The 12,896-nt window shown below is 45.7% G+C and overlaps 1 protein-coding gene across 6 annotated transcripts in view; it reads left to right on the forward strand.

Moving 5' to 3' along the window:
- The window catches only part of LOC139233781 (NGFI-A-binding protein 1-like), an 81,718-nt gene that overhangs the window by 44,644 nt on the left and 24,178 nt on the right, over positions 1 to 12,896 (forward strand). For 4 of the 6 annotated variants that reach the window (XM_070864295.1, XM_070864296.1, XM_070864294.1 and 1 more), the window contains exon 3: positions 12,302 to 12,355. The exons of the other annotated variants lie outside the window; for them this stretch is intronic. In XM_070864295.1, coding sequence (XP_070720396.1) covers positions 12,302 to 12,355 — 54 coding nt within the window. The remainder of the gene's footprint in view (positions 1 to 12,301; positions 12,356 to 12,896) is intronic. 6 annotated transcript variants of the gene reach the window in all.

The following is a 12,896-nucleotide window of genomic DNA, read 5'->3' on the forward strand; positions in this document are numbered from 1 at the left end:
GTCTCTAAACAGCTCACGTTTGGCTTTATTGGAACCTTTTGTGACAGCCCTGCATTCATCTTCCTGCTGCCGGTTTGGTTTGGTGGTGCTGTGTGTGTTTTCTACTTTCTGAGATCCTGACTGTCCCAATGGGAGTATATGTTTGTCCACAACAACACAAATATAAATGGAAAATCAGAGAGCCTCCCTTTAATGCTGCGTTGGAACAGAAGCAGCCCCAGAATCAGAGTCAGCGAGATACAGACACCACCTCCTACCAACATAGAATCTCCAGCTACCTGTCGGGCCTTCATCGGAGGGGGTGAGAGTATTTCCCAGGGGTGGACTTGTTTAGTTTTGCCTGGTGTTACCAGCCTGTGTATGTGTTCCTCACTGACTGTGTGGGGGTCTCGGTTTCATTGTCTCTCTATATTATGATCCTGTGTTTTTTCATAAGATCACAAACTACTTACTAAGGGCCCACATTTCCCCATAAGTTGCACTGTTTTTTTTGGTGTAACTTGATTTTTCTGGTGTATCTTTTTAGTTGCAAATATGGCCATTTAATTTGCGTCAGTGTAAGTGAGTTAGTTAGGTTTTTTGTTAGGTCAGTTTTTTTTTCCAAAAGGGGGCGTTCCCAGCCACTTACACCAATTATGCCAATTTGACCAGAAAAAAGTTGTAGTGAACTAACTTAGGGCAGCGCATGTGTCCACTTTTGTCTGCACAGAAAGACCTTACTTGCAGTTAAGGAATCGACGCAAGTAACTACACTTAAAGCACCACCAAGCACCAAACAAAGCACAAAAAGTAATAAGCAATTAATTAACAAATAAAATAGAAGGAACCCTGCCCCTAAAGCACCAAAATCAATCAGTAAATAACAAATAAAAGATAGAACTCCTAGCTTAGGGAAGGCAGCGGGCTGCCGATGAGGGAGCCCACTCGGCCAGGGCTAGGGACGGTGTGCTCCGGCCCCTCCCACACAGCCTGCAGCGCGCGTTTGCCGAAACGGCCTGCCAGGAGCTACTGCACATGCGCGCAGACTCGAGCGTGCATGTGCAGAGGTCCCGGCACGGTTTTCAGCGCTGGGGCCTAGCTCCGCCCCCCCCCCCTCTCTTTGTTCTGCCCCACGCCAGCTCCACAGGCGGCCCGAGAATCGGCCGTGATCGCACGGATTTTTTTTGCCGCTGCTTCTGATGTAAAATCTCGGCGGGGGGTTCGGAGGTGCGGCGAAAAAACCGGAGGGCCCCCCGGAAAAAACCGGAGGGCCAAATTTGGGCCCATTATTAGGACGGCCATTGGGCCCATTTTAATTCCCCCGCATTGCTACATTTACTGTGATTTAACGCTCCACCTCCTTCCTGGAGCGCAAACACCACATTTTTTAAAGTTGAAAATCATTAGCGCGGGCAGGGCTCCCCCGAATTTCTCCCAGGGCAGTCACTGTCCTCCTTTAGAACGCTTCTTAAAACCTACCTCTTTGCCTGTCCTAATATATCTCCTTGTGCAGCTCGGTGTCAAAAGTTGCTTGACACCGCTCCTGTGAAGCACCTTGGGACATTTTACTACGTTAAAGGCACTATATAAATGCAATGTAGTTGTTATTGTTGGTTTTAGCATATCTCTCCCAGCCTGTGCATCTGTTCCCCACACTGTAGGGTAGCGATGACAGTCCTTTGATGTAATCCATAGTTCCCCGTAAGGTGCGCGAGGGTGCTGCCGCGTATTGATCGTGAGGTCCTGCGTCGGCCGCTCATGAGCTCTTGCCGCTGGAAGACACTGCGCAGGCGCGCAGCAAATTTAAAGGGACCACGCACCAGAAACGACAATTCTGGGCGACGTTGGTTGCCACTCTCTTGTGTATTGGGTGTGCAGTGATGGTCTCCTATCGGTACAGTGGGAAGTGTTACTGAAGGGGTAATGTCTATCGTAGTTCATGTGGCTGCGTATTGGTGCTTCAGTGCAGGATACTGGCTGGGATCGCCGATCATGTGGTCATTTATGGTCGTGTCTCAGCGGCCACCTCTTTAGGCTTTGTGAGGGATTTGAAGGCAGGTCATTTCCTCATCCCAGCAGTCGCTGAGTGGAACGGGAAGACCTGAAGATTTATCTTGGCTGGTCAATCATTTGCATTTCTTTTTGCCATTTTAAGTTTGATTTTTCAGTGCCATAGTATGTTTTAAAAAAAATCAGAAGTAAAGGAGTTATTAATGTAAAATAAACACTTCCAGGGGAATGCCAAAGCACTTCAAAATGATGGAAAATACACCAAAATTTGCACAATCAGAGCTTACATATTTCTAAATCCTCCACTGCAGATTTCTAAATCCTCCATTGCACTTTTTCACACCAGTTCTTATCCCTCACCGTAATACATACTACGTCTCGCTGCAGCTTGTCTTGTTGGTCTCGTGTCCCACTGCGCTCTCAGTTTAATTATTTTTCGTATGTTGTATGCAAGGCCATTGGATCTCATTCTTCGCCGAAGAAGAATTGGAGAATGTAATGTAATAAAAAGGGAATGTAACTTATTCCATCACCTTAGTCATAGTCCTTAATTCAGGGCGTTTTTTTCCCCAGTTTTTTTTAGTGTGTGTTAAAACCTACCTCTCTGACCCAGCTTTTGGTCACCTGCCCTAATTTCTCCTTATGTGGTTCGGTGTCAAATGTTTTGTCTTGTAACACTCCTGTAAACAGCCTTGGGACGTTTCACTACGTTAAAGGCGCTATATGAATACAAGTTGTTGTTGTGTTTCAACTTCTTCGAAGCTGTCAAGCAGCGTTTTTAGTAACCAATCAAATGTTAAATGGGTTTCTATCAAATTTCTCTCTCCCTGCTATTTTAATAGATCCGTTAACCTGTTTGTTTTGACAGCTAGCGCTCTGAAAATTGCAGAGAGAGAAATCTCATGCAAACCCATTTAATCTCATGCAAACCCAAATAACATGCCTGACAATACATTCTACCTTCATATCCCACTCGATTCTGTTTCCACAACCCCACCCCTGTATTTTTACTGTTGGTTCCTCCTGAACCCAGCCCCTTTCTCTGACATTTTCCACTGTTTCTGTTCCTTTGTCTCTGTGTCACTCGTTCTCCGTTCCTCTTTGAGTTTACAGTCTCTAATTAAAGACGACAGCCCATCTGCTGAACCTTCCTGTTATTGATACCACCTTCTATAACGTCAAACAAAGGAATTGGGAAAATAAAAAGGCCGCTTTTTGTCAAGAGGGGTGATTCAGCATTCCCAGAGTGCAGCTTGGGAGATATTGTGTGTGCGTAGATTGTGATTGGTGAGGGACTGCAGGATCACCCCTACTAGTCACAGCTCGGCTGAAATCCTGTGTACTGACAACGGATAGTTCACACAGCATAACGTAAAGCCACATGACTCTGCAATGTTTATTTTTATAGGCTTTCATTAAAATAACGAGCTGCCAAAAAGAAGCTACCCTCCCCCCTCCCCCCTCCCCCCCCCCCCCCCACACACACACACAAGCTCTGCTTTTGTTTTTCAAAGACTTTCAGGTTTTATTTACAGGTAAATGGAATTCAATCTGGAGAAGTGTGAGGTAATGCATTTGGGGAGGGCTAACAAGGCAAGGGGATACACATTAAATGGGAGGAGACTGAGAAATGTAGAGGCACAGAGGGACCTTGGAGTACAGGTCCACAGATCCCTGAAGGTAGCAGGACGGGTAGATAAGGTGGTTAAGAAGGCAACCGGGATACTTTCCTGTATTAGCTGAGGCATAGAATGTAGAATCATAGAAATTTACAGCATGGAAAGAAGCCATTTCGGCCCATCGTGTCCGTGCCAGCCGACAAAGAGCTACCCAGCCTAATCCCACCTTCCAGCTCTCGGTCCATAGCCCTGTAGGTTACGGCACTTCAAGTGCACATCCAAGTACTTTTAAAATATGGTGAGGGTTTCTGCCTCTACCACCCTTTCAGCAGTAAGTTCCAGACCTCCACCAACGTTTGGGTAAAGACATTTTGCCTCAAATTCCTTTTAAACGTCCTACCAACTTTTTTAAATTTATGCCCCCTGGTTGTTGACCCCTCTGCTAAGGGAAGTAGATCCTTCCTATCCACTCTATCAGGCCCCTCATAATTTTATACACCTCAATCAGGTCTCCCCTCAGCCTCCTCTGTTCCAAAGAAAACAAGCTCATAGCTAAAATTCTCCAGTCCAGGCAACATCCTCGTAAATCTCCTCTCTTGTGCAATCACATCTTTCCTGTAATGTGGTGACCAGAAATGCACGCAGTACTCTAGCTGTGGCCTAACTACTGCTTTATACAGTTCAAGCATAACCTCCCTGCTCTTGTATTCTATGCCTCAGCCAATAAAGGCAATTATTCCGTATGCCTTCTTTACCACCCTATCTACCTGGCCTGCTACCTTCAGGGATTTGTGGACCTGCACTCCCAGGTCCCGCTGTTCCTCTACACTTCTCGTTATCCTACCATTTATAACTATATTCCCTTGTCTTGTTTTCCCTCCTCACACTTCTCCAGATTGAATTCCATTTGCCACTGTTCTGCCCACCTGACCAGTTCATTGATATCTTCCTGCAGTATACAGCTTTCTTCTTCATTATCAACCACATGGACAATTTTAGTGTCATCTGTAAACTTTTTAATCCTACCCCCTACATTCATGTCTAAATTATTGATATATACCACAAAAAGCAAGGGACCTAGTACTGAGCCCTGTGGAACCCTACTGGAAACAGCCTTCCAGTCACACAAACACCCATCAACCATTAATCTTTGCTTCACGCCTCAGCCAATTTTGGATCCAACTTACCACTTTGCCTTGGATCGCATGGATTTTTACTGTTGTTACCAGTCTGCCATGTGGAACCTTATCAAAAGTCTTGCTAAAATCCATATACACTACATAAAATGTACTACCCTCATCGACCCTCCTTGTTATCTCCTAAAAAATTCAATCAAGTTAGTCAGACCTTTTATTAACAATTCCATGCTGACTGTCCTTATGGCATGGCCCTGAACACCGTGGACCACTTCCCTTATCTCGGGAGCCCCCCACCAACAAGAGCAGGCATCGACGACGAGATCCAACATTGCCTCCAGTGCACCAGTGCAGCCCCCGGCCACCTGAGGAAAAGAGTGTTTGAAGACCAGGCCCTCAAAATTTCCACCAAGCTCGTAGTCTACAGAGCTGTAGTAATACCCGCCCTCCTGTATGGCTCAGAAACATGGACCATGCACAGTAGACACCTCAAGTCACTGGAGAAATACCACCAACGATGTCTCTGCAAGATCCTATAAATCCCATGGAAGGACAGACGCACCAATATTAACGTCCTCGTCCAGGCCAAAATCCCCAGCATTGAAGCACTGACCACACTTGATCAGCTCCGCTGGGCAGTTCGCATGCCAGACACGAGACTCCCAAAGCAAGATCTCGACTCGGAACTCGTCCACGGCAAACAAACCAAAGGTAGGCAGCGGAAACGTTACAAGGAGGGGGAGTGTTTGCTAGTGCTGTTGAAGAGGGGTTAAATTAATATGGCAGGGGGATGGGAACCTATGCAGGGAGACAGAGGGAAGTAGAAGGGGGGCAGAAGCAAAAGAAATAAAGAAGAAAAGTAAAAGTGGAGGGCATAGAGACCCAAGGCAAAAAGGGCCACATTACAGCAAAATTCTAAAGGGGCAAAGTGTGTTAAAAAGACAAGCCTGAAGGCTCTGTTCCTCAATGCGAGGAGTATTCATAATAAGGTGGACGAATTAACTGCGCAGATAGCTGTTAACGAATATGATGTAATTGGCATCACGGAGACATGGCTCCAGGATGTCCAAGGCTGGGAACTCAACATTGTGGGAGTTGTGTACAGACCACCAAACAGTAATAGTGAGGTTGGGGACAGCATCAAACAAGAAATTAGGGATGCGTGCAATAAAGGTACAGCAGTTATCATGGGGCGACTTTAATCCACATATTGATTGGGCTAACCAAACTGGTAGCAATGCGGTGGAGGAGGATTTCCTGGAGTGTATTAGGGATGGTTTTCGAGACCAATATGTCGAGGAACCAACTAGAGGGCTGGCCATCCTAGACTGGGTGATGTGTAATGAGAAAAGACTAATTAGCAATCGTGTTTTGCGAGGCTCCTGGGGGAAGAGTGACCATAATATGGTAGAATTATTTATTAAGATGGAGAGTGACACAGTTAATTCAGAGACTAGGGTCCTGAACTTAAGGAAAGGTAACTTCGATGGTATGAGACGTGAATTGGCTAGAATAGACTGGCGAGTGATACTTTAAGGATTGAGGGTGGATAGGCAATGGCAAACATTTAAAGATCACATGGATGAGCTTCAACAATTGTACATCCCTGTCTGGAGTAAAAATAAAACGGGGAAGGTGGCTCAACCGTGACTAACAAGGGAAATTAAGGATAGTGTTAAATCCAAGGAAGAGGCATATAAATTGGCCAGAAAAAGCAGCAAACCTGAGGACTGGGAGAATTTTATAATTCAGCAGAGGAGGACAAAGGGTTTAATTAGGAGGGGGAAAATAGAGTATGAGAGGAAGCTTGCTGGGAACATAAAAACTGACTGCAAAGACTTCTATAGATATGTGAAGATAAAATGATTAGTAAAGACAAACGTAGGTCCCTTGCAGTCAGATTCAGGTGAATTTATAATGGGGAACAAAGAAATGGCGGATCAGTTAAACAAATACTTTGGTTCTGTCTTCACGAAGGAAGACACAAATAACCTTCCGGAAATACTAGGGGACCGAGGGTTTAGTGAGAAGGAGGAACTGAAGGAAATCCTTATTAGGCGGGAAATTGTGTTAGGGAAATTGATGGAATTGAAGGCCGATAAATCTACGTGGCCTGATAGTCTGCATTCCAGAGTACTTAAGGAAGTGGCCCTAGAAATAGTGGATGCATTGGTGATCATTTTCCAACAGTCTATCGACACTGGATCAGTTCCTATGGACTGGAGGGTAGCTAATGTAACACCACTTTTTAAGAAAGCAGGGAGGGAGAAAACGGTTAATTATAGACCGGTTAGCCTGACATCAGTAGTGGGGAAAATGTTGGATCAATTATTAAAGATGAAATAGCAGCGCATTTGGAAAGCAGTGACAGGATCGGTCCAAGTCAGCATGGATTTATGAAAGGGAAATCATGCTTGACAAATCTTTTAGAATTTTTTGAGGATGTAACTGGTAGAGTGGACAAGGGAGAACCAGTGGATGTGGTGTATTTGGACTTTCAAAAGGCTTTTGACAAGGTCCCACACAAGAGATTGGTGTGCAAAATTGAAGCACATGGTATTGGGGGTAATGTATTGATGTGGATAGAGAACTCGTTGGCAGACAAGAAGCAGAGAGTCGGGATAAACGGGTTCTTTTCAGAATGGCGGGCAGTGACTAGTGGGGTGCCGCAGGGCTCAGTGCTGGGACCCCAGCTATTTACAATATACATCAATGATTTAAATGAAGGAATTGAGTGTAATATCTCCAAGTTTGCAGATGACATTAAGCTGGGTGGCGGTGTGAGCTGTGAGGAGGATGCTAAGAGGCTGCAGGGTGACTTGGACAGGTTAGGTGAGTAGGCAAATACATGGCAGATGCAGTATAATGTGGATAAATGTGAGGTTATCCACTTTGGTGGCAAAAACACGAAGGCAGAATATCTGAATGGCGGCAGATTAGGAAAAGGGGAGGTGCAACGAGACCTGGGTTCATGGTACATCAGTCATTGAAAGTTGGTATGCAGGTACAGCAGGCGGTGAAGAAGGCAAATGGTATGTTGGCCTTCATAGCTAGGGGATTTGAGTATAGGAGCAGGGAGGTCTTACTGCAATTGTACAGGGTCTTAGTGAGGCCTCACCTGGAATATTGTGTTCAGTTTTGGTCTCCTAATCTGAGGAATGACGTTTTTGCTATTGAGGGAGTGCAGCGAAGGTTCGCCAGACTGATTCCCGGGATGGCAGGACTGACATATGAGGAGAGACTGGATCGACTGGGCCTGTATTCACTGGAGTTTAGAAGGATGAGAGGGGATCTCATAGAAATATGTAAAATTCTGACGGGACTGTACAGGTTAGATGCAGGAAGAATGTTCCCAATGTTGGGGAAGTTCAGGGGCAGAGGACATAGTCTAAGGATAAGGGGTAAGCCATTTAGGACTGAGATGAGGAGAAACTTTTTCACTCAGAGAGTTGTTAACCTGTGGAATTCCCTACCGCAGAGAGTTGTTGATGCCAGTTCATTGGATATATTCAAGAGGGAGTAAGATATGGCTCTTACGGCTAAAGAGATCAAGGGGTATGGAGAGAAAGCAGGAAAGGGGCATTGAGGTGAATGATCAGCCATGATCTTATTGAATGGCGGTGCAGGCTCGAAGCGCCGAATGGCCTACTCCTGCACCTACTTTCTACGTTTCTAAGGACACCCTCAAAGCCTCCCTGATAAAGTGTGACATCCCCACTGACACCTTGGAGTCCCTGGCCAAAGACCGCCCGAAGTGGAGGAAGTGCATCCGGGAGGACGCTGAACCCCCCAAGTCCCGTCGTCGAGAGCACGCAGAAACCAAGCGCAGGCAACGGAAGGAGCGCGCGGTAAACCAGACTCCCCCCGCCCACCCACCCCCCCTTCAACCACCGTCCATCCCACCCGCGACAGAGACTGCGGCCCCCGCACTGGAATGCACAGCCACCTAAGAACTCATGCCAAGAGTGGAAGCAAGTCTCCCCACCACCCCCCCCCGATTCAGAGGGACTGCCCATGATGATGACGATGATGATGATTCATCCATATCTTTCTAAATGAAGATTTATCCTGTCCCTCAGAATTTTTTCAAATAATTCTCCCAGCACCCAGATTAGGCTGATTGGCCTGTAATTAGTTGGTCTATTCCTTTCTCCTTTTTTATACAAAGATACAATGTTAGCGGTCCTCCTGCCCTCCGGCACCACACCTGTAGCCAGCGTGGATTGGAAAATGATGGTCAGAGCCTCTGCTATTTCCTCTTTTGCTTCTCTTAACAGCCATGGATACATTTCATCCAGGTTTCATCCAGGCCTTGGGATTTATTCACTTTCAAAGCTGCTAAACCCCTTAATACTTCCTCTCTCATTATGTTTATTTCACCTAATATTTCACACTCCTCCTCCCTGATTGCAACGTCTTCATCGCCCCTCTCTTTTGTGTAAACAGACGCAAAGTGTTCATTCGGACCCATAGACACGTCTTCTGCCTCCACACATAGATTAACTACATGATCTGCAATAGGCCCTAATTTTTCTTTAGTTATCCACTTATTCTTAATATATTTATAAACCATCTTTGGATTTTACTTGCCGACATTTTATCATGCTCGCTCTTTTCTTTCCTAATTTCTTTTTTAAATGCACCCCTCCACTTTTTATACTCCTCTAGTGTTTCTGAAGTATTGAGCACTCGGTTTTTGTCATAAGCCTCCCTTTTTTCTTCATCTTACCCTGTATGTCCCTTGACATCCAGGGGGCTCTAGATTTGTGAGTCCCACCCTTTTTCTTTAAGGGAACATACTTGCTCTGAACCCTCAGGATCTCCTCCTTGAATGCCTTCCATTGCTCTGACACTGATATATACTTTCTAGTAGCTTTTTCCAGTCCACTTTGGCTAAATCTCATCTCAGCTTAGAAAAATTGGCTTTTCCCCGATTGAGAACTTTTATTCCTGGTCTATCTTTGTGCTTTTCCATAACTACCCTAAATTTAACTGAATTATGACCACCAGCACCAAAATGCTCTCTGACTGATACCCCTTCCACCTGCCCAGCTTCATGCCATAAAACTAAGTCCAGAACTGCCCCCTTCCTTGTTGGGCTTGTTACGTACTGGCTAAAAATGTTCTCCTGAATGCATTTTAGGCTTTCTGCATCCTCTATACCTTTCACACTAATTTTATCCCATTTAATATTAGGGTAGTTGAAATCTCAGAAGAACATAAGAACATAAGAAATAGGAACAGGAGTAGGCCATTTGGCCCCTCGAGCCTGCTCCGCCATTCAATATCACGGCTGATCTGATCATGGACTCAGCTCCACTTCCCTGCCCGCTCCCCATAACCCTTTACTCCCTGTTCGCTCAAAAATGTGTCTATCTCCGCCTTAAATATATTCAATGATCCAGGATCCACAGTTCTCTAGGGTAGAGATTCCCAGATTTACAACCCTCCAAGAGAAGAAATTCCCCCTCATCTCAGTTTTAAATAAGAGCAGGGAGGTTATGCTTGAACTGTACAAAACATTAGTTAGGCCACAGCTAGAGTACTGCGTACAATTCTGGACACTACATTACAGGAAAGATGTGATTGCACTTGAGAAGGTACAGAGGAGATTTACGAGGATGTTGCCAGGACTGGAGAATTTTAGCCAGGAGGAAAGATTGGATAGGCTGGGGTTGTTTTCTTTGGAACAGAGGAGGTTGAGGGGAGATTTAATTGAGGTGTATACAATTATGAGGGAATTAGAGTGCATAGGAAGGACCTATTTTCCTTCGCAAGAGTACAATAACTGGGGGCATAGATTTAAAGTAATTGGTAGTAGGATTAGAGGGGTGTCGTGGAGAATGTTTTTCACGCAGAGAGTGGTAGGAGTCTGGAACTCACTGCCTGAAAAGATGGTGGAAACAGAAATGCTCATTGCATTTAAAAAGTACTTGGATATGCTCTTGAAGTGCCAAGAGCTGGAAAGTGAGATTAGGCTAGATAACTTGTTTTAGGCCAGAACAGACACGTGGCCAAATGGCCTCCTTCTGTGCCATAAATGTCTATGAGTCTAGGTGATATTAACTTTTACCCAATGGCAGATTTCAAAACTGGCATTGTGCTGGGTGTGGGGGCTAATGGAGTAGGATGGGAGGTGCTACCTTTAGTTTATTTAAAGTTTGGTTTAAATGACCCGGGGTCAGGGGTAGGGGGTGAACATAAGTAGCCAACCCAGTCCTCTGTAACAAAGCCTAACTAAACCAAACTAAGCCACTTTCTCGGTCACATTAAATCCACTGTTGTGGGTTACACTAAATTTCAAACACTGGGCACTCGTGAAAATGTTTCTCAACAACAACAACAACAACTGGTATTTATGTAGTGCCTTTATATAGTAAAACGTGCCAAGGCGCTCCACAGGAGTATTATGAGACAAAAAATTTGTCCGAGCCACACAAGGACAAATTAGGTCAGGTGACCAAAAGCTTGGTCAAAGAGGTAGGTTTAACATGCACACTAAAAAAACTAATCTCAACCACAGTGACACTTTTAACTGAGTAAATGTTGTTTGCCTCGCTGTATTAACATTCTTCTGAATTGCATTTCATGAGACAATTGCAGGAATATGGGGAATGAGCAGGGGAAGTGGGACTAGCCGGATTACTCTTCGAAAGAGCCGGTGCAGACTCGATGGGCCGAATGGCCGCCTTCTGTGCAGTACTATTCTATGATAGTTAAACATGTGAGCCTGGACACTGAGCATTCTATGCTATTTGACTCTGGAAGGCATCAAACCTAATTCTGTCTGTTCTTGTCTGACATCCACACAAGTGCACATTCCAGCGAGATTCACTGCACAAAGATCAGGGGTAGGGGGCTTGGCTGATTTTTTTTTTCCCGCCCTCCGTCAAGTGGGCTCACTGAGGCCATCTATAGCCTGTCAAATTTCTTGATTGAAATGAGTTTCCACAGCACAGACTGAGTGTTGACCCTAGGAGCTTCATGATCTGCCAGTGCTTTCACCAAATGAACCACCGAGGGAACTTGATTAATTTTTACATGGTGGATTTACAAAGGATGATACCAGAAATGCGAGGGTACACATATCAGGAAAGGATGAACAGGCTGGGTCTCTTTTCTTTTGAAAAAAGATGGCTAAGGGGTGACCCTAATAGAGGTCTTTAAAACGATGAAAGGTTTTGATGGAGTGGGATACAGAGAGAGTGTTTCCACTTGTGGGGAAGAGCATAACTAGAGGCCATCGATATAAGACAGTCACCTCCAATAGAGAATTCAGAAGAAACTTCTTTACCCAGAGAGTGGTGAGAATGTGGAACTCGCTGCCACAGGGAGTGGTTGAGGCGAATAATATAGATGCATTTAAGGGGAGGCATATGGGGGAGAAGGGAATAGAGGGTTATGCTGATAGATTTAGATGAGGAAAAACAGGAGGAGGTTTGAGTGGAGCATAAACGCCGGCATGGCCTGTTTCTGTGCCGTATGTCCTGTGTAATCCTGTGTAATTTTGTTTTAAAGATAGACTCCGCTACAATCACTTTCCTTTCATTTTTATAGCCAAAAGCCAGAGAGGTGCCAGGAAATACTGACCAGAACGGCCACAGAGTAAAGGTACAGGATCAGGATTGATGATGCTGGCCATTCACCAACACAGTACAATATCTAAGTACACTTTAAAGAGACTTTTACGTGCTACGACATTATTAGGAGAGCAGCACCCACGGGGAGATCCGCGGCCTTTGAGTGCAGCTCTCCCAGGTTTGCTTCACCAGCCTGTGCCAGTCCCAGTGGGCCCCTGGAGGGTCAGTGGGCGAGCAGAGGGCTTTACTCTTTCTCCAGCCCCAGCAAAAAACCCATGTCTTGGATGCCACAGGAAGTGTTTAAAAAAACTGCCGGCTGGATTTTCGGGCTTTTCTGTTTTCGGGGCGATAATGGCGGCGGGGTGGGAAAGTTAGCGGCCGGGAATAGTTTGCCTCTCAGGATGGAAGTTTGGGCAGCTGGGCCCTGCGTCAGGGGGCGCAGTGCTAAGGGAGGCGTTGTACACCTCTGTCCACGCAAGGATGGGAGACTCCCGAGCTAAAGAGCCGGGCCGGGAGCGGTCCGAGAGAGGCCTGGGGGGGGGGGGGGCGGGGGGAGGAACCTAGAAAAACCC

This window comes from Pristiophorus japonicus, chromosome 21, assembly GCF_044704955.1.
Source record: "Pristiophorus japonicus isolate sPriJap1 chromosome 21, sPriJap1.hap1, whole genome shotgun sequence".
Classification (NCBI taxonomy): domain Eukaryota; kingdom Metazoa; phylum Chordata; class Chondrichthyes; family Pristiophoridae; genus Pristiophorus; species Pristiophorus japonicus.